Raw genomic sequence first — 24,481 nt, 5'->3', positions numbered from 1 at the left:
ACAAAACAAAAGTGACTTGTTTGTTTGTATTTTTAAAACTGGCATTAGTCAGTACTTATTTCTTTAAAATTCTGGTACATACAGAATATCATCTGTAATATCCTGTAACTTGATATCAACCAGTCCTTGATTTTGTAATTTCCCTTGGCCAACAGCCTTTATTCAGACATTATATTAAATAATTTTTTTGACATACATTGAGAAATCATTCTCTCTATTACTTGAGATGTTTACCTAGAGATCCTGTGATATTCCAACTTTGGCTTTTCTCCACATTGCCACTGATGAAGATGTTGGCTAACAGTAGTGCTCAACAGTGCTTCCCTTTTGTTTCCTGCTGTTCTCCCAGCATGTGTTGATACTTATCATCTGGTGAAAGGGACCTGCAATTTCCCTGAGACAAGCTGAAGTAACTAACAAGCCTGTTGTTTTCTAAAATTCCTTTTTAATGTTAATAGCCTGGCCACCCTTCCATTCCTGGGTCAGATTGATACCTACAATGCAGCTAGAGTAATGGGCTATTGAAACTACTCACCTTGATTTCAGGAAAAAGAAGGCAAGTGCTATGAGGAATGTTCAGGCAAGGTCTGAAGTCAGGATCATTGCTCACAGAGGGGAGAAGCTGGCAGCAGAATAGCCTGAGCTGGAATGGTGGATTCTTCACCAAGGGCAAGCACGAATGCTAATGAGCTGAAAAGGGATTCTGAGGTCTGGAAAAAGTCCAGCCTTCGACAGGAAGCACACTTTAACATTGAGGAGGGGTAAGACTCACTGGCCAATCAAGGTCGCCAGGCAGACATGCCAGTCAGACAAAGAGGCGGGATCTTCCGGGTGCCTTTCTAAAAGATTGCTGTGGCTGTGCAGGCTTGAATGGTTCTCTGTGTCCTGCTCTGAGATCTGCTGTCGGGTGCATTGAGGGGACCTCAGGAAGCTCTGAGATTTAGACATGGTGAGCACAGGATCACTGCCCACAATGGGTAGGGGCAGGTGGTTGAGCAGGGGGAGGTGGGGTGGTGGGTCCTCTCTGGGGCTGCATGGGAAGCATCACCCAGATGGGAACACGTGTGAGGTCTCAGGCAGTGACCTCTGAATAACTTCATTATCATAGCTCATTCTAAATCTGTCCAAAACATTTTGACCAGTTGCTTTCTTGTAGAAACATGGGTAGTTTCTTTCACTATGCAGCACAAAACGGTCCAAACACTGTTGTCTTTTCTAGTAGACATTGAGAAGACAGATATGAAGCTAATAGGTCTGCTTCCATACGTTACTTGTTTTTGTTTTGTTTAGCTTTTAGTTTCTTTCTGTTGCAGTTTTTCATATTTCTTTGCTTTATATGTTTAGAGTTTTGACAGTTTGTCGAACAAAGACTTTTTTGGTCCAATATGTTTGCTATTTTGGATGCTATTTTGTACTTTAATAGGTATTTTCTTCTTTAGAAAATTTTTCATTTATGATTTCACTGAAAATATTTTCTAGACTTTTGAGCTGATATTCTTCTTCTATTTCAATAATTTCTACTTTTCACCTTCTCATATGTTGCAGAATTCCTGGTTATTTAGTGCCAGGAAACATTTGGAATCCATATTTTTTGACCAATTTATCATTGTTTTCTATTCATCTTTAATGCCTGAAAGTCTCTCTTCCCTTCCTGGCGCATGGGTGAACCTTGCCTCTGTGGTTATTAGTGTACAGCAATTTCAGTGGCCTTCTCTTAGGGAATTAGCTAATGCTTAAGTCGTTACCTGTCTCCATCACCTGCTGCTGTTGTCAGGTGTGCTTTCTATACATGAACCACAGCTACAGCAGCTCTGTGCTTTGTTCCCTGTCTCTGTTCTCTGCAGATGCTTGCCCCCCCCCTCTATTTCCCTACCCTTGTGGCTGTCTCTCTCTGCTCTCTGTCTGTGTGCCTGTCTAAAGCTCTTTTGTGCACAGCTATACCTTCCCCCATGTTTTCACTCCTTTCCCTTCCCCCAAACAACCATTTCTCCACTGTATCTATTGCATGTTTTAATTTCTAGGGCCTGCTGTGATAGGATAGCTTGGATTTCTTGGTGATATATTTTCCTGGCTATTATTCATTATATTCATTTGCTGGTGTCTAGGCCTCTGTGTTTGAGGTGATTTGGTTTCTGGGTTTGTGCTATTTGGGTGGGAGTTTTATACCTGGGTTACTGGTTGATATATAGATTTATTTATTTATTTATTTTTGGTTTTCCGAAACAGGGTTTCTCTGTGTAGCCCTGCATGTCCTGTAATTCACTCTGTAGACCAGGTTGGCCTTGAACTCAGAATACCGTCTGCCTCTGTCTCCTAAGTGCTGGGAATAAATGTGTGCGCCACCATGCCCAGCTGATACCTGGATTCTCACAGTGTTGACTGAGGGTTGCTTCTTTGATGTACCTGTTTGGAGGTATGTTCAAGGGGGAATGCTTACTAATGTTGAAAGATGAAAAAAGAGGCAGGCAGAAAGAGATGATCTTAGCAACCCACAAGGAGACATAGTCAGGAGAGAGATTAAGCTGCCTTTGCTGTTTGGTAAAGTGCTAGGGACAACTGTGAAAATTACATCTGGGATAGCACATAGTGTGGTAGATCTATGGAAGCTTACCTGGTGTCCTTTCAGGCATGGCATGTGGTTGAGCAGTATGTGTCTGCCCAAGTGGGGGCTGAGACTGAAGGATGAGGCAGGAAAGGAAGGGTAGGTGGGGATTATCTGTGGTAGCTATAGGAGGCATGCACAGGGGGAGAGGAAACTTCTACTGGTATTTTGTCCAGTGGTAAGGGCAACTGATATTAGGGTCTGCAGTAACAGATAGTGGCGTAGGTCTTTGGACAAATTACCTAGTCTACTGGCAGGCATGGCTTGTGGTTGAACAGGAGTATTTTCCAATAATAATGGGCTCAGGCACAAGGGTGAGTTGTAAAGCTCAACCAAATGCATTTTTGAGAGTGCACATAGAACACCTGAGCAAACATCCTATGAGCAGCCAGTGAAGGTACAGCAACAGGGTCAAGCTACATATAGATAACTAATACAACTTGCAGGGGAAAAAAATTGTAGCTTAGCCATCATGGTTGTCAGATAGTTTTTGCCTCATGTTTGGTTCCTGCAGATTATGCCAGATATACAGTTTTCAAAATATTAGGTTGCTGACCTGTATGGAAAATCCCCAGCCTTGCTGTAACTACAATATATATCCAGCACCTCTAGACTTGGTCTCTCATTTTGGACCTGATGCCAGGTTGACTGGTGACAGACCCTGTTACTGAGCCCATAATACAAATCCTTGTGTGTTTGCATTGCAATAAGATCCTTGGTTGTGATTGAGGTTCCTGTGACTTGGGTATAATATCTTGGTGCGTTGACTGAAACTCCAAGACCTCTAGGACTCAGAACAGAGGTGTTGAAAGGCCAGCTGTTAGAATGTTTCATTGTTGTTCTTTGTATCAATGGCTTGTCTGTCACATTGGTATCTGTGTGTCTTGTTTTTCCTATTTTTCTTGATTATTCGTGGAGGGAGATGACTAAAGTGAACTTGGAACCATGGTACAGTAGGTGCACTGGAGAGTCGTAGCCACAGGGCCTTGGAAGATGTTCCCTAGTCTGATATAGAGGATGGTGTGCCCTTGGTCTTAAGTGCTTGGAGGGTTAGAGCAGACTTGAAACCCTGCTTCATGAGTCACAGCTGCCATCCTGTCTTCATCTTCTCCTCTGTACACATGTATGAATCTGCTGGGTAGCCTTTACTGACACCTTGTGACTTTCTCTCATGTGTGTGGTACTTTATTATTCTGTGACTGAGAGAGAGGAAATAAGATTTTTTCCCATCCTATTGATTTAGTGACTAAATCATCATCTGGGGTTAAATCCTTCTTCCTAAGAGGACCTACACCCACTAGATTGCCCATTATAGAGAGCTCTTGGAGACCCAATCCAGGGCAAAACCAGGCTCTCCCTATCCTGTTTTACAGGGTGGAAAGGACAAAGACCTCATTTCCCCCCTCCTGATCAACCCTGTTCCTAGTCCATATCTGACTCTGTAGTTTTAGACTCTGAACTGTCATTAGAGGGAAAGTTGTTCTTCATCTATTGCAACAAAGTTAACATATCTCATTAGACCAGCAGTGTTATTTCTAGGCTTGTGCAATGTGCTTCTCTGTTCACCTTCCAGCTGCTTTAGCCACCTCTTTGGTAGCACTAGCCGGGGAAGGCGGGGTTAAAGATACCTCACACCAGAGCAGCAAAGCCTTTGAACTCCTCACTCCAGTGTATCCTGCCCTGCTCTAATCCATTGACCTACCCATTTTTTCCTCGCTCAGCCACAACTCCACCTCTGTCTTGTAGTGACAGGGGCTCCTGAAATTGATATGGGTAGCACATTGGTTTTGGGTTTTTACAATTTTCTCAGTTATTATTGTCTCCATGTCATAATTGTCTTCGGTTCTCAACATTTCAGAGCTACAGACATAGTAAGGAACCTCAATTGAAGGTGTGCCCTCATCAGAATGGCTGGTTGCTATGTCTGTGAGAGATAGTGTTGATGATATTTTGGGAAGGCTTTTTTACTTAGGGAGGCAATATTCTTAAACAAGTGGGCCTGGGCTGGATGAGAGCTAGCCGAGCATGGGACAGTGACCAAGTAAGAGAACAAGCCAAGAAACAGTGTTTGCTCTTCATTATTTTCCTTCATATTCTAGCTCCAGTTTCAATTCTAACTTTCCAGAATGGTGGACAGTGATCTGACTGAACCATGTACAACAACCATCTACTGCCTGAGATGCTTTTGCTTGCAGGAGTCTATTCAGCAGCAGAGTAGCAAGTTAGAACAACAACAACAAAAATTGGTATATAAAGGTGATTTTGCTGCTGGACAGAATCTATGTTCTCTTTTGGAGGAATGTGGAAAATATCAAAAATTGAGATGTCAAAAGTCATAGAAAGCTGTAGATTGAGCTTAACAGTTGTAGTCATAGAACCTGAAAGATTCGAGTGTTGGCAGTAATGCAACCAGAGGAAGTGGAGGTCACAGTATGTCCGTGGGAAATCGACTCTGAAAACTTTAGCTAGAGGTCATTTGTGTAACATTTTGGCCAAAAATATTTCTTACTCAGGATTTTCTATGAGATATTGAGTAGGGAAAAGTTTAAAAATAATTGCCTGATTTGTACATTTTTATTCTATTTATATGTATTTGTTCACTTTTCCCATTTATATATGTATTCAAAATACATTCCAATTGCAACCCCCTCCCCTTTCCACATTACACAGTCCCTCATCTTAACTCCTTTTCATCTACCCAGGGAGAGTGGGGACCACCTGAGTATCCCCCAAATATGACAAGTCAGGTCTCTGCTACTGAGGTAAGACAAGGCAGCCAAGTTAGACTGGAGAGACTAACAGTTTGGACAGACAGACAACACCTTAAGAGACATCCCCCCACTCTATTTGTTCCAGGACCCATGTGAAGACTGAAGCACATTTACTACATATATGGTGGGGCCTTGGCCCACCCTGTGTTTGCTCTTTTCTGGTGAGTCACTTTCTGAGAATCTCCTAGTGTACAGGTTAGTTGACTCGCTAGATCTTCTAATAGACTTCCTGTTCTTTTGCAGGCCCTCAATCCTTTCCCCCAACTCTTCCAAACGACTCCCTGAGACCTGTCCAATGATAGGCTGTGGGTCTCTGCATCTGTTTCAGTCAGGGGCTGGATGGAGACTTTCAGAGGACAGTTATGCTAAGCTACTGTCTGCAAGTATAACAAAGGATCTTCACTAATGTCAGGATTGGTGCTTGCCCATGGGATGGGTTTCAAGTTGGTCAGAGTATCATTTGTCCATTCCCTCAGTCTCTGCTCCATCTTTGCACCTGCATTTCTTGTAGACAGGACCAATTTTGGGAGCAAATGTATTTCGTTCATTTACTGTGCTTAATTCTCCACTAGAGGTCTTTCCTGGTAGCAAGAGGGTCCATAACTCTCTGCCATGCATCTCAACTAAGATCACCCCCATATTATCCTTGGTGACCTCTCATTCCTGGTCTCTGGCACAACCTAAAGATTCCCCACCCTTCCATACCCCTCCCCCTCAAGCTGCAGAATTCCATTCATATTCCTGATCCTCTGACCAACTCTTGTCTCTCACAACACCTGTTCCTGGACACTCGCCTTTCCCCTTACTTATTCACTCTCCCATCCAGTTCTCTCTTTCTTCCATCTGCCTCCTCTGACTGTTTTATTCCCCTTTTGAATGAGATTTAACAATGCTCATTAGGGCTTTTCTTCTTGTTTAGCTTCTTTGGTTCTATGGAATATAGTGTGGATATCCTGTACTTTATGATTAATGTTTACTTGTAAGTGAGTACATATATTCATGTCATTTTGTTTCTGGGTTGCCTCACTCAGGATGATAGTTTCTACCTGTATCCATTGGCCTGGAAAATTCATGATGTCCTTGTTTTTAATAGCTTATTTAGTATTCCATTTTGTAAATAAACCACATTTTCTGTATACGTATTTCGGGTGAGCGACATCTGGATTGTTTGCAGTTTCTAGTTGTTACAAATAAAATGGGATATTTCTCTACTTGGGCAAGTTTTCATTGGCCATTCCCTCAGTCTCTGATCCAGCTTTGCCTCTGCATTTCTCTTTGACAGGACAAATGCTGTTCTTTGTGTCTACAGCGTTGTGGTTTAAACTGATTCATAATTTTCATAATTCAAATTTTAGCCAAATTTTATTAATGTTACAGCTTAAACCGGTGTACCTCATGTTTCTGCAAGATGAATACAGAACTGCAGTTAATGTATAATGCTTTGTAGGAACTTCAGTGCAGAACTATGGGTTCTTTCTATCATTTTTGTTTCCTTGGGTGGCATTTGTAGGGGAGTGAGGGTCATTCTTCTCAGGCACCCATACATTCACCATTTGGTCTCTGTCCCTAAATCACATAAGATACAGTAGACACATTTACTATTCAATGCTAAGTTATTTTGCAAGCCTGGTGGTTTTATATTTTTAATTTTATTATTTTGGATTTTGTTGTTCGAGATAAAATTTCTCTGTGAAATCCTTTTTGTCCTGTTAGTAGGTATAGATACCACATCAGCCACCTATCATGTTTTTGTACAATAAGCATATGCTTCTGTGCAGTTCTTTATCCACATCTTCAATTTTGAAATTTCACTAAATATATAGGTATATTTTATTTTCCAGGATGACATATGCTCATGACATCAATACTACCTGAGGCTTCAGAGTCATTGAATTCTGGGTATATGATGATCTGCCTAACTCTTTTGTTTTTTTCTTTGATTTTTGAGTAAATGTAATTATTTTTCTGTGTGCATGAATATGAATATCATGTGTGCCTCATTTTTACTGTTGTCAGTAGGTGGTATCAGAACTCCTGATCTTGATGTAATGGGTAGTTGTTGGTCCCCATAAATGCTAAATATTGACCACAATTATGTGGAAGACCAGTAAGAGCTTTCCACAGCTGAGCTATCTCTCCTGCCCTATGTTGCATATTTGTGATCAGCATTTATCCTACTAGTATTTTAATTGGTCCATTTGTAACTCTTTAAAAATTCATTCTCTTTTAGCAAAATTTTATTAATGTTGCAATTTAAACTGCTGTACTTCATGTTTCTGCAAGATGAATACAGAACTGCAATTAATGCATAATTCTTTGTAGGAACTTCAGTGCAGAACTATGTGTTCTTTCTACCATTTCTGTTTCCTTGGGTGCTATTTGCAGGGGGAGTGAGAGGCTTAATATGTAACTTTTGCTGTCCTGGAATTGGTTGCATAGATGATGCAGGCCTCCAGCTTGGGGAAATACACCTTCCTGTGCCTCTGATTAAAGTCATGAGCAAATACCTCCATCTTGTCCAATATTTTTGTAGTTAGTAATTGTTCGTACAGCTTCTCAGATGTGGGCTTGGTACTGTTGATCTGTATCCCCTTGCAATCTCCCTCTCAATTGGCATTTCCCTTGCAAGGCTATCTCCTAGGCAAAAGGTTCAACAGCAACAGAGGTGAACATTATAATTCAATTTCCTTGTAAAAATACATGGTGATTAGAATACAACTTCTGTGTCAGGTAATAAGGAGTGATGTTAGTATCATGCTTTGTATCATACACATTTCTGGGATATTTTAGGATGCAATGACTTTTGACGATGTGCATGTGAACTTCACTAAAGAAGAGTGGAATTTGCTGGAACCTTCCCAGATGAATCTCTACAAAGACGTGATGTTGGAGACCTACTGGAACCTTACTTCTATAGGTAAGACTGTGAATTTTCTTTTGCTTTTTAAATTAAGCGAACAAATGTTTTTTGGTTATTGATGATCTTCTGTTATTTAAATTGAGAACAAGTAAGATTGAGGTGAAAAAATCAGGTTCACAGCTGTGAAAATTTACAGTAACTTCAATTATTCCTAATTTCTAATAACATATCATTCATTTTCTTTTGCTGTATTTTAGGCTACAAATGGGAAGACCATCATATTGAAGAACCATGTCAAAGTTCTCGAAGACATACAAGGTAATTTTCATGTGCAAGCTGATACAAATATGTCTGTGAGGAAATTGTAGTAAGTTCTGGAAGTTCTAAAGAAAAGCAAGAGTGTCAAATATCAGTCCATTACCTGTAGCTATGATTATGATATTCTCGAAAGTGCGTGTACCTCAGAGTCTATTACCTGATTTGTGGTTCCAAGGCATTCATCTTAAGAATGGAAACAAGCAAACAATGCCTTAAGAGATCCCTTTATTTGATTTGTAGCTCCATTAAACCTATGCTATGGAACTATACTCTGTATAGTCTCATAATATTTAAATGTTGCACATTGAATAGTGATGTGTGTGTGTATATATATATATATATATATATATATATGTTACCTTCTAGGAAGCAAGTATTTCAAGGTAAAGTTGGTGATACTTATATTCTTGCAGACTCATTCCTAATTTTATAGAGGTCAGTTTATGAGAGTCAAGAATCTTGAGTGGAGAAACCTTAATCCATATATAGCATGTCTACAAGGAACAAAATGTCAACTGTTGCAAATGCAATGTGGAAAACTTTCATTTGTTCTTCTTTTAATGGGTATATCAAGTGACAAATGGACAAAACCATGGGAGTCTATGAACATTGAAAATAGCAACACACCTCTTTCCAGAACAATGAGAAGATATATAGTTTTCTGACTTTGTTAGACTTTTTGAACGTGATAGGAGTTTTTGATTAATTGGTTTTCTTACTTTACTGAAAACATCTTCAAAGTCACACCGAGGAAAAAATGTGGAAATTCATCTGTTTGTCCTGCTTCACAGTGCTAATGTGCTGTGATTCACACTACAGGGAAATTATGAATGCTATCAGTTGTAAAAAGCTCTGCATTGTTTCACTGTTCTTCAGGTATGGGACATACGTCATATAGAAATCTCATATAGAAAAAGGTTGTTTTATATATATATATATATATATGTATATATATATATATATATATATATGCCATGTTATAAATGCTCTTACCATCACAGCTGTTTTCAAAGAGGCAAAACAACCTATAGAGAGGGAGAACACCATGAACATGCAAAGTGATAAAAACTTAAGATCTGATAATTCTTTATTTAGACCAACCTGTAAAATTAATTAATATAGATAAAATAATCGATAAAGGTAATGAGTGTGTTAAAGCTTTCACATGTGCCGATTATCATTCCAGGCATGTCAGGAGTCATAGTTGGAAGAAACTCTATGAATGTAATCAATGTGGTAAAGCCTTTACCTCTCACAGTAGTCTCAGATATCATAAAAGAACCCATACTGGAGAGAAACCTTATGAATGTAATCATTGTGGTAAAGCCTTTGCAAGACCTGCTCATCTCCAAAGACATAAAAGAACCCATACTGGAGAGAAACCTTATGAGTGTAATCAATGTAGTAAAGCCTTTTCCTGTCACAGTGGTCTCAGATATCATAAAAGAACCCATACTGGAGAGAAACCTTATGAATGTAATCAATGTGGGAAAGCCTTTGCAAGACCCGCTGATCTCCAATGTCATAAAAGGACCCATACTGGAGAGAAACCTTATGAATGTAATCAATGTGGGAAAGCCTTTGCAAGACCCGCTAATCTCCAATGTCATAAAAGAACCCATACTGGAGAGAAACCTTATGAATGTAATCAATGTGGTAAAGCCTTTTCTTGTCAGGGTGGTCTCAGATATCATAAAAGAACCCATACTGGAGAGAAACCTTATGAATGTAATCAATGTGGGAAAGCCTTTGCAAGACCCAGTCATCTCCAATGTCATAAAAGAACCCATACTGGAGAGAAACCTTATGAATGTAATCAATGTGGTAAAGCCTTTTCCTCTCACATTAGTCTCAGATATCATAAAAGAACCCATACTGGAGAAAAGCCTTATGAATGTAATCAATGTGGTAAAGCCTTTTCCGGTCACAGTGGTCTCAGATATCATAAAAGAACCCATACTGGAGAAAAACCTTATGAATGTAATCAGTGTGGTAAAGCCTTTGCAACACCCAGTCATCTCCAATGTCATAAAAGAACCCATACTGGAGAGAAACCATATGAATGTAATCAATGTAGTAAAGCCTTTGCAAGACCCGCTCATCTCCAACATCATAAAAGAACCCATACTGGAGAGAAACCTTATGAATGTAATCAATGTGGGAAAGCCTTTGCAAGGCTCAGTCATCTCCAATGTCATAAAAGAACCCACACCGGAGAGAAACCTTATGAATGTAATCAATGTGGGAAAGCCTTTTCCTGTCACAATAGTCTCAGATATCATAAAGGAACCCATACTGGAGAAAAACCTTATGAATGTAATCAGTGTGGTAAAGCCCTTGCTACATCCACTCATCTCCAATGTCATAAAAGAACCCATACTGGAGAGTAATCTTAGGATAATTATCAATGTGGAAAGACCATTCACAAGGGAGAAGTCAACAAAGACATAAAAAAACACATAGTGGAGAGAAATCTTAATGTAACCAATGTGGTAAAAGCCTTTTCACAAAGTAATTATCTCAAAAAGACAAAAGAACCAACCCATTTTGGAGAGTAACCTTATGAATGTAAGCAATGTGATAATGAAGTCTTTGCAGTTTTCACTAGTCTCCAAAAAATAAAAGATACCATACTGGAAAGAAACCTCATGAATATAATCAATGTGGGACACACTTCAGAACTTTGTAATCTCCATTATTTTAAAAGTACACATACAGGAGAGAAACCTTGTGAATGTAGTCAGCGTTGTAAAGCATTTCAAGTCACAGTCATCTGCAATGACATAAAAGATCACATACAAGAGAGAAACCTCATGAAGGTTGTCAATGCAGTAAAGCCTTTGCATGTCTTAATTCTTCACATGTATACAAAGTGAAGCACACTGGGGAGAACCCTCATTATTGTAATCACTGTGGTAAAAACCTTGGCAATTTACTGTCATCTGCAACTACATAAAGAACACATTCCAAAAAGTAACTCTTTCCATTTTTCCAGAGTACTAATCCCTTGTGTGACACAGTCATCACCCCATACATAAAAGAACACATATGGCAGAAAACCTGCATGAATATAATGAATAAGGTAAACCCTTTCCAGGCCACAGTCATCTCCAAACATACAAAAAACTGTGCAGGAGAGAAACCTTAAGAAGGTAATTGATGTGAGAAAACCTTTGCATATCACAGTCATCTCCAAGTACATTAATGAGCACATAGTTGAGAGAAGCCCTGTGATTGTAATGAATGTGTTAAAGCCTTCGCATGTCGTTGTACACTCCAAACACTTAAAGGAACACAGGTTTTACAGACACCTTATAAATGCAGTGAATGTGAAAGGGACTATGAATATCACGATAGTTTCCAAAGACGTAAAAGAACACATAATTGATGGAAATCTTGTGTGTAGGCTCTCCCAGCCTGAAGCAGGCTGATCCAGACTTTGACCTTGCTGCCACTGAGAATTAGACCACCTGGGGTGGACCCTTGCTCCCTAGATCACTATATTGTTCAGCCACTGCCACTGTTCTTCAAGACTTTGCAACCTGCTGAAAGGCCCCTGAGATATTCCAAAGACTACACCCAGACCTGCAAGTCATCACCTGCAGCTGGTTCCAAGCACCAAGAATGGTTTGGTGGGAATGGGCCTCTTCCCCTTTATAAGCACATTTGCTATTAAACATTTGAGCTTTGATCAGGAACCTTGACTTAGCTCCATTATTTCTCTTGACCGTCTAGTTCTCTGTCTTTCAGCTCCAGTCTGCCTCCCAGGTGTACCCCATTTCTTGTGAGCCTCAGGTTGCCTCCCAACACTTGTGAATGTAGTCAAGTTGGAAAATCCTTTAAATGCCACAGTAGTCTCTGAATACATAAAGGAACGCATACTAGAGAGAAACCTTATCAATATAACCAATGTGGTAAAGCCTTGCATGTCCTAATCATATTTAAATGTATGAAAGTATTTATAGAAAATATAAACTGTGTTAATTTGAATATGCTTTGCCATAAGCAGTGGCACTATTAGTAGGTGTGTCTTGTAGGAATAGATGTTACTTTTTTGAAGGAAGTGAATTACTGGGGTGGTCTTGTTTGGAGCTTTGGCCAGTACAAAACAGCCCCACCTACTGTTTGGCTGGAAGATAGTCTCTTCCTACCAGCCTTCTCATGAAAATGGAGAACTCTCAGCTCCTTTAGCATCATAGCTGTCTTCATGCTGCCATGCTTCCTGTTATAATGGTAATAAACTAAGTATTTGAAACTGTAAGCCAGGCCCAATTAAATATTTACCTTTAAAACAGTTGCCTTGGTCACAGTTTGTCTTCTGAGCAAAGGAAATTCTTTCTAAGACAGAAGTTAGTACCTCAGACTTAAGTATTGCTGTAATAGGCCTGGCCATGTTTTTGTTTGGAGCAATGTGGAATTTTAGACTTTGGATTTGTACATGCATTAAGTGGAACTTAATGTGACATCCTAGGAGGAATGTGGAACACATAGGCACTGGAGAGCGATTTGAACTCTGTATATGTTTTTTATGATGTTTTGCTTAAGAATGTTGTTGCTTTTTTACCTTGTCTTAAGAGTGATGCATTAATAAAAGAAGTAAAAGGAAAGCCAGCATAGCCTTTGTCCTGTGTTTAATCTCATGATGATTGTTTTGATCAAGCATAATCTTAGAATGGAAAAATGTAGAATGTAATTTTCAATAAGAAAAGGCTCGCTGGGTGTGGTGGTGTACACCTTTAATCCCAGCACTCGGGAGGCGTGGGCAGGCAGATTTATTAGTTCAAGGCCAGCCTGGTCTACAAAGTGAGTTCCAGGACAGCCAGGGCTATACAGATAAACCCTGTCTCAAAAAAAAAAAAAAAAAAAGAAGGAAAGAGTGAAAGGAAAGAAAGGAAAGAAAGGAAAGAAAGGAAAGAAGGAAAGAAAGAAGGAAAGAAAGAAAGAAAGAAAGAAAGAAAGAAAGAAAGAAAGAAAGAAAGAAAGAAAGAAAGAAAGAAAGAAAGAAAGAAAGAAAAAGAAAGACTCACCAGGATGTTGAATGAACCTAAATCTTGTGATCAAAGATATTACATGGCATTAAGGGAAAGGTGATGTTAAGGCAAGATTCCATCTCGCTAAACTTATGGATGTGCAGTTTTAGGAAGGAGAACTGTATCACATTAGGAATGATTGTTACCTGGTTATTTTTTTCATGTGGACATAAGGAGATATAAATATTTTTCAAATTAACAAGGGATGGACTGTGATTCCTGTTCTGAGTTTTCAATTTAACATCTTGATGGAAATTCTTAGGTCCAGGCATGGTGGTACATGCTGTTAATCCCAGGAGATGAGAATCAAATAGATATCTGGTTCAATGCATCCTGGTGGAGAATTTTAGGTAAAGAAAAGCTTAGGTCCAGGCATGGTTTTCCATGCCTTTTATCCCAGCATTCAATAAACAGGGATACACAGATCTCTGAATTCAAGGTAAATCTACTGAGCAAGTTCCAGGACAGCCAAGCTTAGGCAGTGTGAAGTTGTTGAAAATTCGAAAGCTGGTGATCATGTAATAGAAAGGCCATGGTCCAGCCCCAGCAAGTAGCTTTGTCCCTGTGGCTCTGGCTTTAGAGGCAAGCGTAGAAGGGACTACTGAGACAATTGATGTTGGATAGCTGTAGATAAAAAATTAGGGGTGATGAAGAAGAAACCAGCATCACTGAGGTGGAACCTTCTGGTAAGTGTTTTCTGGAACGAAAAGATGCTGTGTTCCAGAGATGCCCAAAGTTGTACCTTGTGGTGTTTCTGGACTTGGTCATGTGTGAGAAATACCCAGGTGGTGTTAATTTCGAAGGCATGAAGGTGTCATGTAGAGCAGCTAAGACATGGCGTAATGAAGATAGTATTTGAGAGGAAAGCAATGCACCCCTGTTCCAGCAGGAAAACCCAGCATATTGAAGGTGTCAGTCCCATGGGATGAGTAGAAAGAACAGCAACAGCTGTAGAGTGAAGTCAACCAGAACCTAGGGTGCTATAGAGAAAAGAGCTGGAGAAGTCACCCACTTTCTTTTGAGGAGTGCGAAAGATCATGTGTAGATCCCAGCCAGTGGAACATGAAGATGTAATATTGTAGTTACCTTGGAGACCCCAAGATTTTGAGATGCTAGAGCTATGGGATACCTGCTCAGGAAAACTGCTTTCCTGAAATAAGTCCAGCCAAAGAGAAAGAATTGTGCTGGAGTGAACTAAGCAGAAAGGTGTTGAAGAACTGAAGAACACTTGAAATCAGACACGGATATGCAGAATTTGGAGATTGGCCTTCTTTTGTTCCAGTATTTCCTCACAATGCTATTTAGAAATAACAAAGTAGCCAGATAGTGGTGGTACACGCCTTTAATCCCAGCACTTGGGAGGCAAAGACATGCGGATTTGTGAGTTCGAGGCTAGCTTAGTTTACAGAGTCAGTTCCAGGATAGCCAAGGCTACACAGAGAAACCCTGTCTCGAAAACAAAACAAACAAAAACAAAACAAAACAAAAGAAAAAAAAAAGAATGGCAAAGTATATCCTGTGAATTTGGAGGTATACAATGATATAATGTGCTATTTGTTTTTGAAAATGTAGGGGATTACAGTTAGGTGATTGGATGAATCTCAGATGATGAACTTTGGACTTTATTAGTGAGACTGCTATAGATGATGAGTCCTTTTGAAGTTGAATCTCATGTATTTTGTATTATACTATGTTTAAGTGTGGTCCCCATATACCCACGTGTTTGAACAATCAAATGCAGGCCAGCAAGTGGAATGTAGTATCTTGAATACGGTTGACCCAGGGAGTAGCATTATCAGAAGGTGTGGCCTTGTTGTAGGAAGTGCATCACTGTTAGGTTTGGCTTTGAAATTCCACCCAGCGCTGAAGAGACCCTTCTGTGTAATCCCTAGAAGACAGTCTCTTTCTGGCTGCTTGTGGATCAAGGTGCAGAACTCTCAGCTCCTTCTTCAGCATTATGTTTACCTGCATGCCTACCATGCTTCCTGCTATGATGAAAATGGACTAAACCTCTAATAGTGTAAGCCAGCCTCAATTAAATGTTTGCTTTTACAAGAGTTGCCTTGGTCATGAAATGTATTCCTAGCAATGGAAATTCTAAGACACAAACCCTGTGAGTGTAGTTAATATAGTGAAGCCATTGCACATTTCTGTAGTCTTCTTCATCATATAAGAATTTGTACTGGCAAGAAACTGTGGATGCATTAGTATGGTGAAACTTTTGCACACCTCTAGTTTTCATCATTATGGAACTATTAATACTGGAGAGAAATTCTATGATATCAGCAATGTGATAAAGCCTTTATGGTATGGGGTGACTGAGGTCCAACACAACTCAAACACAGGACAATGCAAATGATAATAATTTATTATAATCAAGTCACTACTCATCAATCAGGGCCATAAATATACTCAGAAGCTTAGCTGAAATATCCCAGCCCAAACTTGAGTCAGAAAGTTATATAGCTTCCAAACCTTCAGGTTATATAAAACTATATAAGCTTCAGGTTTGAAACCACAACATCCTGTGCCAAGTTACAGTTACATCCCCCACATCATGATTTTTCTCTGTTGTTACTTTATGTCAAATGATACAAGATGTAGATTTTATGGTCTACCGTATCATAGCCATTTGTTCTTTTGTTGTTAGGAACGGGCACTATGTTTTGAGGAATAAAACACAAGTAACAGAAATTATACTTAGGAACAGTCATCATTTAGATGGGAACAAAACGTGAATAATGAAACCTGGCCGGATATTGTTAAGTACACAGGTCACTAGGACTTGGGACTTGAACTTAGTTTCAACCTCAGGTTAAATGGAGAGTGATAAGAAAAAGGCAGTCCTTAGGACTAGTTTCTTTTGATTGTTCCTGACATTTAGACATCATAGTTCTCTTCAAATACAAAACAGAATACATATTGGAGAAAAATCTTAAATGTAATCAATGTGATTAAAAACTGTTCACAACACAGTTATGTATGAACATAAAAGAATACACAGTGGAGAGAAAACCTAGGGATAAGCAATGTGTTAAAGCCTTTGCACATAGAAGTAAGCTGAGAAACCATGAGAAAAAGTCATAATGCAGAGAAAACACATAAGCACAGTCAATATGTTAAGGTTTTGCAATTTTGGTATCTTTAAACAAGAGTAAACTCTTTAGTATCTAATCAGTATATTAAAGCTATTACATATCGCAGTAGTCTTAGATGACCTTTAATAATACCAAAAGTAATCTGTGACTACAAAGACCTTGGTAAGATTTTAGCCTACACACTTATATTGAGTTCCTCAAGATTATTATTTGAAGAAAATATGACAAGCATCAACAATCAATTCATACATTATGATATCTCTTTATTTTGTTTGCACTTGTAAACTCATTTACACATTTGAAGGCTACTGCTTTTTCTTTTTCTTTTTCTTTTTTAGTTAATCCTGTACCCCACAAGTTTGCTGAAAGTGTTTGTCAGCTCTAGGAATTGCCTGTGGGAAGTTTTGGTTCACTTATGCATACTATCACTTCATTTGTAAATAAAGATAATTTTACTTCCTCCTTTATAATTTATATTACCTTCGTCTCCTTCAGTTTTATTACTCTAGCTAAACTTTTAGATAACATTTTGAATAGATATGGAGAGAATGGACCACCTTAACTTTTTGGGGGATTAGTGGAATTAATTTTAATGTCTCTCCATTTAATTTAATGTTTGCTCTAAGCTTGCTGTAAGGTAACATTATTATGTTTAGGTATGTCCCTTGTATCCTTAATAACTCCAAGAATTTTATCATAAAGTGATGTTGGAGATTGTCAGAGAATTATTTACCATCTAGTGAGATGGTCACTTTTTTTTTCACTTTAAGTACATTATGTTGAAACATTCCTGCATCTATTTAATGAAGCATACCTCATTGATCATGGTGGATGTTCTTTTGATAATTTTTCTATTTTCTTTCTTTTTTATTTGTTTTGCTTTATAAAGTGTTTTTGTGTCAGTCACTTTAAGGAAAGTTGGTCTGCAATTCTCTTTTGTTGCTGAGTCTTTATTGACTGGATATTTGAGTTAACATGGGTTCACAAAATAAATCGGCCAAAGTTTCTTCTCTTTCAATATTGTTGAATACTTTGAGGAGTATCCTCCTTCTCCTTGAAAGTCTGCTAGGATTCTACCCCAAAACTCATGGCCCTGAGGTCTTTTTGGTGGCAGATTTGTAATGACTTCTCTTTTTCTAGGTGTTTAGGTCTGTTTAAATTACTTATCTTAGTTTGACTTAATTTTGATAAGTGGAACCTAATGAGTAAATTATCCATCTCTTTTAGTATTTCCAATGCAGTGGAGTACATGCTTTTAAAAAATATGTCTTTGCCCTTTTCTGCAATTCTTCATTGTCTTTTATTTTGTCCCCATTTTCATTTTAGATTTCGTTAATTTGGATATTCTCTATTTTTTAATGTTTTTGTCTATCTTGTCTAATAAAAGGCTCAAAGGCCATCTCCATGTTTCATTAATTCTTTGTAGTCTTCTCTTTTTATTTTATTGATTTCATCCCCAATTTGATAATTTCCTGATGTCTACTCCCTTTTTTCATTGCTCCCTCACTTCTTTCTGTTCTAGACTTTAATGAGTGCTGTTAAATTGCCAGTATGAGAGCTCTCCATTTTTTTTTTCATGCAGGCATTTTGTTCTATGAACGTTTATCTTAGCACCACTTTCATTTTCTTTGTGTTCCATAAGATTGTGCATGTTGCTCAATTGTTGTCCTTTTCATTGAATTCTACAGAGTCTCTAATTTTTCCTTTATTTTTGTCTTAACATTTCTTTCATTCAGTAGTGAGGTGTGCAGCCTCCCTGAGTTTGTAAGCTTTGTGTTCTCTTTGGTTTTTTGATATCTAGTTGTAATCCATGGTGGCCTGATAAGATACAGTTGTTATTTCAGTTTTCTTGTATGTCTAGAGAATTGCAATGTGTCTGAATATGTGGTCAGTTTATAAATAAGTTTCATGAGGTGCTGAGCAGAAGGTATATTTTCTTATATTTTAGTTGAACGTTTTCTAAATATCAGCTGAATTCATGTTCATGTCGTCAGTCAGCTGGAGTATTTATCTGTTTAGTTTTGGTCTGAAGAATTTGTCAATTGGTGGAAGTTGGGTATTAAAATTTCCTAGTATAAATGTATGACAGTCATTATGTGATTTTAGCTTTAAAACTGTTTCTTTTACAAAGGTTGGTGATCATATGTTTAAGGCATAGATGTTAAAAATTTAAATGTCATCTATGGTGATTTTTTTCCCATTTGAGGAATATATAGTATCTTTCTCCAATTCTTTTGGTTACTTTTTGGTTAAAATCTATTTTGCTGTATTTGTAAATGGCTGTACCTGCTTGCTTCTTTGGTCCATTTTCTTGGAATGTCTTTTTTCCACCCTTTACCTTCAAGTAATGCCTATCCTTGATGTTGAGCTATATTATTTGTATACAATAGAAGGATAGATTATGTGTTAGCATCCATTCTGTTCGCCTGTGTATTTTATTGGTGAACTGAGGTCATTGTTATCAATACCAATGAGGAGTGATGGCTAACTCCTTGTATGTTGTCATTGTTCTTGATGCTGGCGGTCGTGTTGAGGTGTGTGTGTGTGTGTGTGTGTGTGTGTGTGTGTGTGTGTGTGTGTGTGTGTGCTTTCCCTTTTTTGCAGCTAATACAACATTATTATTTATTATTACTTATTTACTATCTCTGTTTTCATGTGTATCATTAACCTCCTTGCGTTGGATTCTTCCTTCTTTTCTTTTTTTCTTTTTTAAAAAATATTTTTTAGATATTTTCTTCCTTTACATTTCAAATGCTATCCCCTTTCCAAGTTTCCTCTGAGAAGTCCCCTATACCCTCCCAAGCCCTGCTCCCCAAACCACCCACTCCTGCTTCCTGGCCTAGTCATTCCCCTGTACTGGGGCATATAATCTCTGCAAGACAAAGGGCCTCTCCTCCCAATGATGGCCGACTAGGCCATCTTCTACTACATATGCAGCTAGAGACACGAGCTCTGGGGTTACTGGTTAGTTGATATTGTTGTTCCTCCTATAGGGTTGCAGACCCCTTTAGCTCCTAGGGTAGTTTCTCTAGCTTCTTCATTGGGGGCATTCAGTAGATGACTGTGGGCATTCACTTCTGTACTTGCCAGGCACTGGCATAGCCTCACAAGAGACAGCTATAGCCAGGTTCTGTCAGCAAAATCTTGCTGGCATATGCAGTAGTGTCTGGGTTTGGTGGTTGTTTATGGGATGGATCCCTTGGTGGGGCAGTCTTTGTATGGTCCGTCCTTCAGTCTCAGCTCCAAATTTTGTATCTGTAACTCCTTCCATTGGGTATTTTCTCCCCCTCCCCCCCTTTCATTTTGGATAGGGTTCTTCTGTATAGCCCTGGCTGTCCTGGAACTCACAATGTAGACCAGACTGGCCTGGAAACTCAGAAATCCACCTGCCTCTGCCTCCCAAGTGCTGGGATTAAAGGTGTGCGCCACCACTGCCCTGCTTGTTCCCCCTTCTAAGAAGGAACAAAGTATCTACACTTTGGTCTACCTTCTTCTTGAGTTTCATGTGTTTTGCAATTTGTATCTTGGGTGTTCTAAATTTCCGGGCTAATATCCACTTATCAGTGAGTGCATATCATGTGTGTTCTTTTGTGATTGGGTTACCTCACTCAGGATGATATCATCCAGATACCCAATTGCCTAAGAATTTCATAAATTCATTCTTTTAATAGCTGAGTAGTACTCCATTGTGTAAAAGTACCACATTTTCTGTATCCATTCCTCTATTGAGGGGCATCTGGGTTCTTTCCACTTCTGACTATTATAAATAAGGCTGCTATGAACATAGTGGAGCATGTGTCCTTATTACAAGTTGGAACATCTTCTGGGTATATGCCCAGGAGAGGTATTGCTGGATCTTCTGGTAGTACTATGTCCAGTTTTCTGAGGAACCACCAGACTGACTTCCAGAGTGGTTGTACAAGCTTGCAATCCCACCAGTAAAGGAGGAGTGCTCCTCTTTCTCCACATCCTCTTCAGCATATGCTGTCATGGTTTTAGCTCCCTTGTCAAAGATCAAGTGACCATAGGTGCCTGGGTTCCTTTCTGGGTCTTCAATTCTATTCCATTGGTCTACTGTCTGTCACTGTACCAGTACCATGCAGGTTTTATCACAATTGCTCTGTAGTACAGCTTGAGGTCAGGCACGGTGATTCCACCAGAGGTTCTTTTTTCTTTGGGAATAGCTTTTGCTATCCTAGATTTTTTTTGTTATTCCAGATGAATTTGCAAATTGCCTTTTCTAACTCTGTGAAGAATTGAGTTGGAATTTTAATGGGGATTGCATGAATCTCAGATTAATTTTGGCATGATAGCCATTTTTACTATATGGATCCTGCCAATCCATGAGCATGGGAGATCTTTCCATCTTCTGAGATCTTCTTTGATTTCTTTCTTCAGAGACTTGAAGTTCTTATCATACAGATCTTTCACTTCCTTAGTTAGAGTCACACCAAGGTATTTCATATTATTTGTGCCTATTGTGAAGGGTGTTGTTCCCCTAATTTCTTTCTCATCCAGTTTATCCTTTCTGTAGAGTATAAAGCCTTGGCTTCACACAATATACTGTGCCCAAGGTACATAAGTAAATAAACACTTTTCTCACATGTTTCTTTGGCTATGGTGGATTTTACTGCAACAGAATCTAAGACATCACCTAAATGGTAAATTGCCTCTGTTGGGATTTGAAATCTCATAGCTTCCTGAAGCAATAAAAGGCACTGATTTGAAAAGAGAAAGAAGAATGAATGTTAGCAGAGTGAGAAGCACCGTGACAGTAATGCATATGATAGCACAGAAGCGCTGCACTTTGGGATAGCTTTCCAATGTACTAGGGAGATGCTAAGAATACCAGATAACATACAGAGACGGGAACATTCTATGGAAAGGACATTGAGATTCAGATTGTGCCTGCAAAATAAGGCTTTGTAAATGTATGTGAAAAGACCGTTTCCTTATGAAATGACTGTGTTTCATTAAGTGAGAAAAATCACTAATGGAAATGTCTCCCACAAGACCTTCACCACAGTGAGGTCAGTGAATTCTATGGACATATAAATCACTCTAGATGAAGGGTCTCTTCATAAATTTTATCAAAATATGAGACTAAAGATTATTTCAGTTTAATATCACACACACAAACATGCACATAAAACACACACATTGTTCTTTACGTCAGGTGTTGAAGGTCAGTGTCATTTTTCTCTCAAAATACTGTTTGCTGCTTTATTTTTTAAATATTATTTGGTAGTTTATTTTTGACATTGTCATTGAATTGCTCCTTTTTTTATATTTGCTGTCTCGAAAACACCCTTTGTCCCACTCCCTGCACTCCTAAAATGCACATGGCCTCTTATTTCATTAATTCTTACTGAATGTGCACAAATTTGCATATACATTTATATTTTTAAACAAAATTGTAAAGACTGTGTAAAATTGCATATATTTATGTTTTGAAAGGCCACATAGCAGTAAAATCACTCTTAATGATATTCTGCTATTGATAAAAATCAGGGTCTTGATCAGCCACCATCAGATATCTTTCCTTCTGTAATAGATAGAAACAAATACAAATACCCTTAGCCAGTCAGTTTTGGGTCTTGTCAGGGTTATAGGACAGTGTCATCCTGGTCACAGAGCTATATAGAGGTCATGATGGGGTCAAAGGTTGGGGTTTACATATGATGTCAGGGTCAGGTCTAAAGTTGGGGTCCAAGTATAGGTAAGGGATCACATAGGTGGCTATTGGTTACAGCTGCCAGGGACCGGGATCACCATGCCATCCAGGAAACCTTGGGTGAACTCTGGCCACCCTCCAGCCCTGCCCCCTCGCCCCGCCCCTAAGACAGCTGTGTGACCCAAGCCCCAGGGGGAAGAGAGAGGTGGGAGGGTGTTGAACGGAGAGCCCTGGCACTGGCAGGACAGACCCGAGGGAGGACACAGCCATGGGTGTGACCCCGCATGACCCCTATGCTCTCCAAATGGCCATGCCTTTTGCTGGGATCCTGCTGAGCTCTCAGGGTCGCCGCCCTCGCCGTTCCGCCCTGCCTCCCTGCCTGTCCCACCAACCCCCGCCCTGCCACACGCGCAAACGTGCAGGAGTGCTCTGTCCCTGCACCTGGACCCCCATGATCCTAGTTGCAGCAGTGCTGGCAGCGCTGGTGTGGCGCTGCTACTTCCAGTTCCCATCCCGGGAAGGTTGCCCACTAGTGATGAGCTCTTCCCATTACAGCGCCTGTCCTTGCTTCCCTTCCAATCCTATAAATGCAGCGTCTCTGTCTCCCTCTGAGCGGCCCTGAGAGCAGACCCTCAGCTCTTGAAGACGCCTGGAATGAGAAATGGAAGCAGGATCGCTCATCCAGTCATCACTCCCAAATCTATAAGAAACTTCCATAAGGAATTTTCTTTCTTTCTTTTAAAGATTTATTTATTTATTAAGTATACAGAGTACTGCCTGCTTTTACACCCGCAGGCCACATGAGGGAGCCAGATTCCATGACACGGAGTCATCTGTCCAGCCACCAAAAGAAGGTACAAAATATCACAGCACCTGCTGGAATTCCAACTCATGACCTTTGGGTGAACCGTTTGTGCCCTTAACCGCTAAGCTACCTGTTCTCAGTTCTTACATTTGACCTTTTGGCGTCATGGCCGCCTGAGGGGACAGGAACAGATAGGGAATCTGTGCATGTTCACTCGCCGGAGGCGGGTTTAAAGTCTTGTCTCAACAATTTTTCTTTTTGGAAGAAATGAACATTTTACTTAAACTTTAGAAGAGATGGGAAATAAAACTCAGTTTTCCTGGGAAGCCGCGAGTGAGCGCCACAGCCCCCACGAAACTCCTCCCCGTTACCCGCGCCAAACTGTGGTGGAGGGCCGGAAGCAGAAACCGTGTCACAGCTTTTATTTTAATTATTGTTGTTGATAATTAATAAAGTTCAACCTCTGTCTCGCGGAAACCTGAAATAAAATTTCTTCCTCGGTTCATAAATGACTTCCGGTGCCCACAGGGAGAAAACAAAGACCGAGGATCTCTAAGAGGCCATGAAATGAATTTCTAACCTGGAACCAGACTCGTGATCCTGAACAGAGGAGGAGTCTAGCCTCGGCTCGGGATCAGAGTTCTCATCTTGAAGTAGGGCTATCTGGGAGGCAGGTAATAAACAGACATAGACTGCTTTTTTTGTGTGCAAGGTGACAGGCGGCTTTTCAAGGCTTAGAGTTTCTCTCTCACTCTCTGCACTGCTCGCTCACTTGCTCACAGCTCAAGGCTGCACGCTCTGCTTTCTTCTGTGTGCTTTTCACACACACGCCTCACATGCTCCTCACACGAGCCTCACAAACACGTCTCACACATGTTTCACATGCCTCACACTAGCCTCACACACACACACACACACACACACACACACACACACACATACCTCCAACGCCTCACACATGCCTCTCACACATCTCTCACATGCCTCACACTAGCTTCACACACAAACCACACACGCCTCACACACATACCTCACAGGCCTCACACACACGCCTCACACATGTGTTACATGCCTCACACTAGCCTCACGCACACACACCACACACGCCTCACACATGCCTCAACACATGCCTCATACGCACCACACACACATACACACACACACACACACACACACACACACACACACTCCACATGCATTCTTCCTTCACTCACTCGCTCTCCACCTGCTCTTCTCAGGCTCTCTCACCTTCTTGCCCCAGTCTTTTATTGACACTCCAAAAGCAGGTAGAAAAAAGGGCACTGTATATTCATTGGCAAACCA

The 24,481-nt window shown here is 39.9% G+C and overlaps 1 protein-coding gene across 3 annotated transcripts; it reads left to right on the top strand.

The window, feature by feature from the left end:
* The first annotated feature begins 850 nt into the window (after positions 1-850).
* On the top strand, positions 851-23,855 carry 2410141K09Rik (RIKEN cDNA 2410141K09 gene). 3 transcript variants are annotated; one of them, NM_183119.3, is made up of 5 exons: positions 851-949; positions 8,164-8,290; positions 8,491-8,551; positions 23,149-23,207; positions 23,687-23,855. In NM_183119.3, the coding sequence occupies exons 1-5, from the start codon at positions 947-949 to the stop codon at positions 23,722-23,724; spliced, it is 288 nt and encodes a 95-aa protein (NP_898942.1). In that variant the 5' UTR covers positions 851-946; the 3' UTR covers positions 23,725-23,855. The 3 variants fall into 3 exon arrangements, with proteins under 3 accessions (NP_898942.1, NP_001277125.1, XP_030103321.1); NM_001290196.1 differs by lacking the exons at positions 23,149-23,207; positions 23,687-23,855 and adding an exon at positions 9,738-10,941; XM_030247461.1 differs by lacking the exons at positions 851-949; positions 23,149-23,207; positions 23,687-23,855 and adding an exon at positions 9,738-12,166 and having other exon boundaries at positions 8,085-8,290.
* The last annotated feature ends 626 nt before the right edge of the window (positions 23,856-24,481 follow it).

The sequence above is a fragment of the Mus musculus genome, chromosome 13, assembly GCF_000001635.26.
Source record: "Mus musculus strain C57BL/6J chromosome 13, GRCm38.p6 C57BL/6J".
Classification (NCBI taxonomy): domain Eukaryota; kingdom Metazoa; phylum Chordata; class Mammalia; order Rodentia; family Muridae; genus Mus; species Mus musculus.
This window is presented reverse-complemented; position numbering and strand designations above follow the sequence as displayed.

Bases quoted from the DNA above. Each gene is read 5' to 3' on its own strand.
- 2410141K09Rik (NM_001290196.1), top strand. The intron at 8,291-8,490 runs GTAAGACTGTGA...GCTGTATTTTAG, and splicing joins CTGGAACCTTACTTCTATAG to GCTACAAATGGGAAGACCAT. The intron at 8,552-9,737 runs GTAATTTTCATG...TTATCATTCCAG, and splicing joins AGTTCTCGAAGACATACAAG to GCATGTCAGGAGTCATAGTT.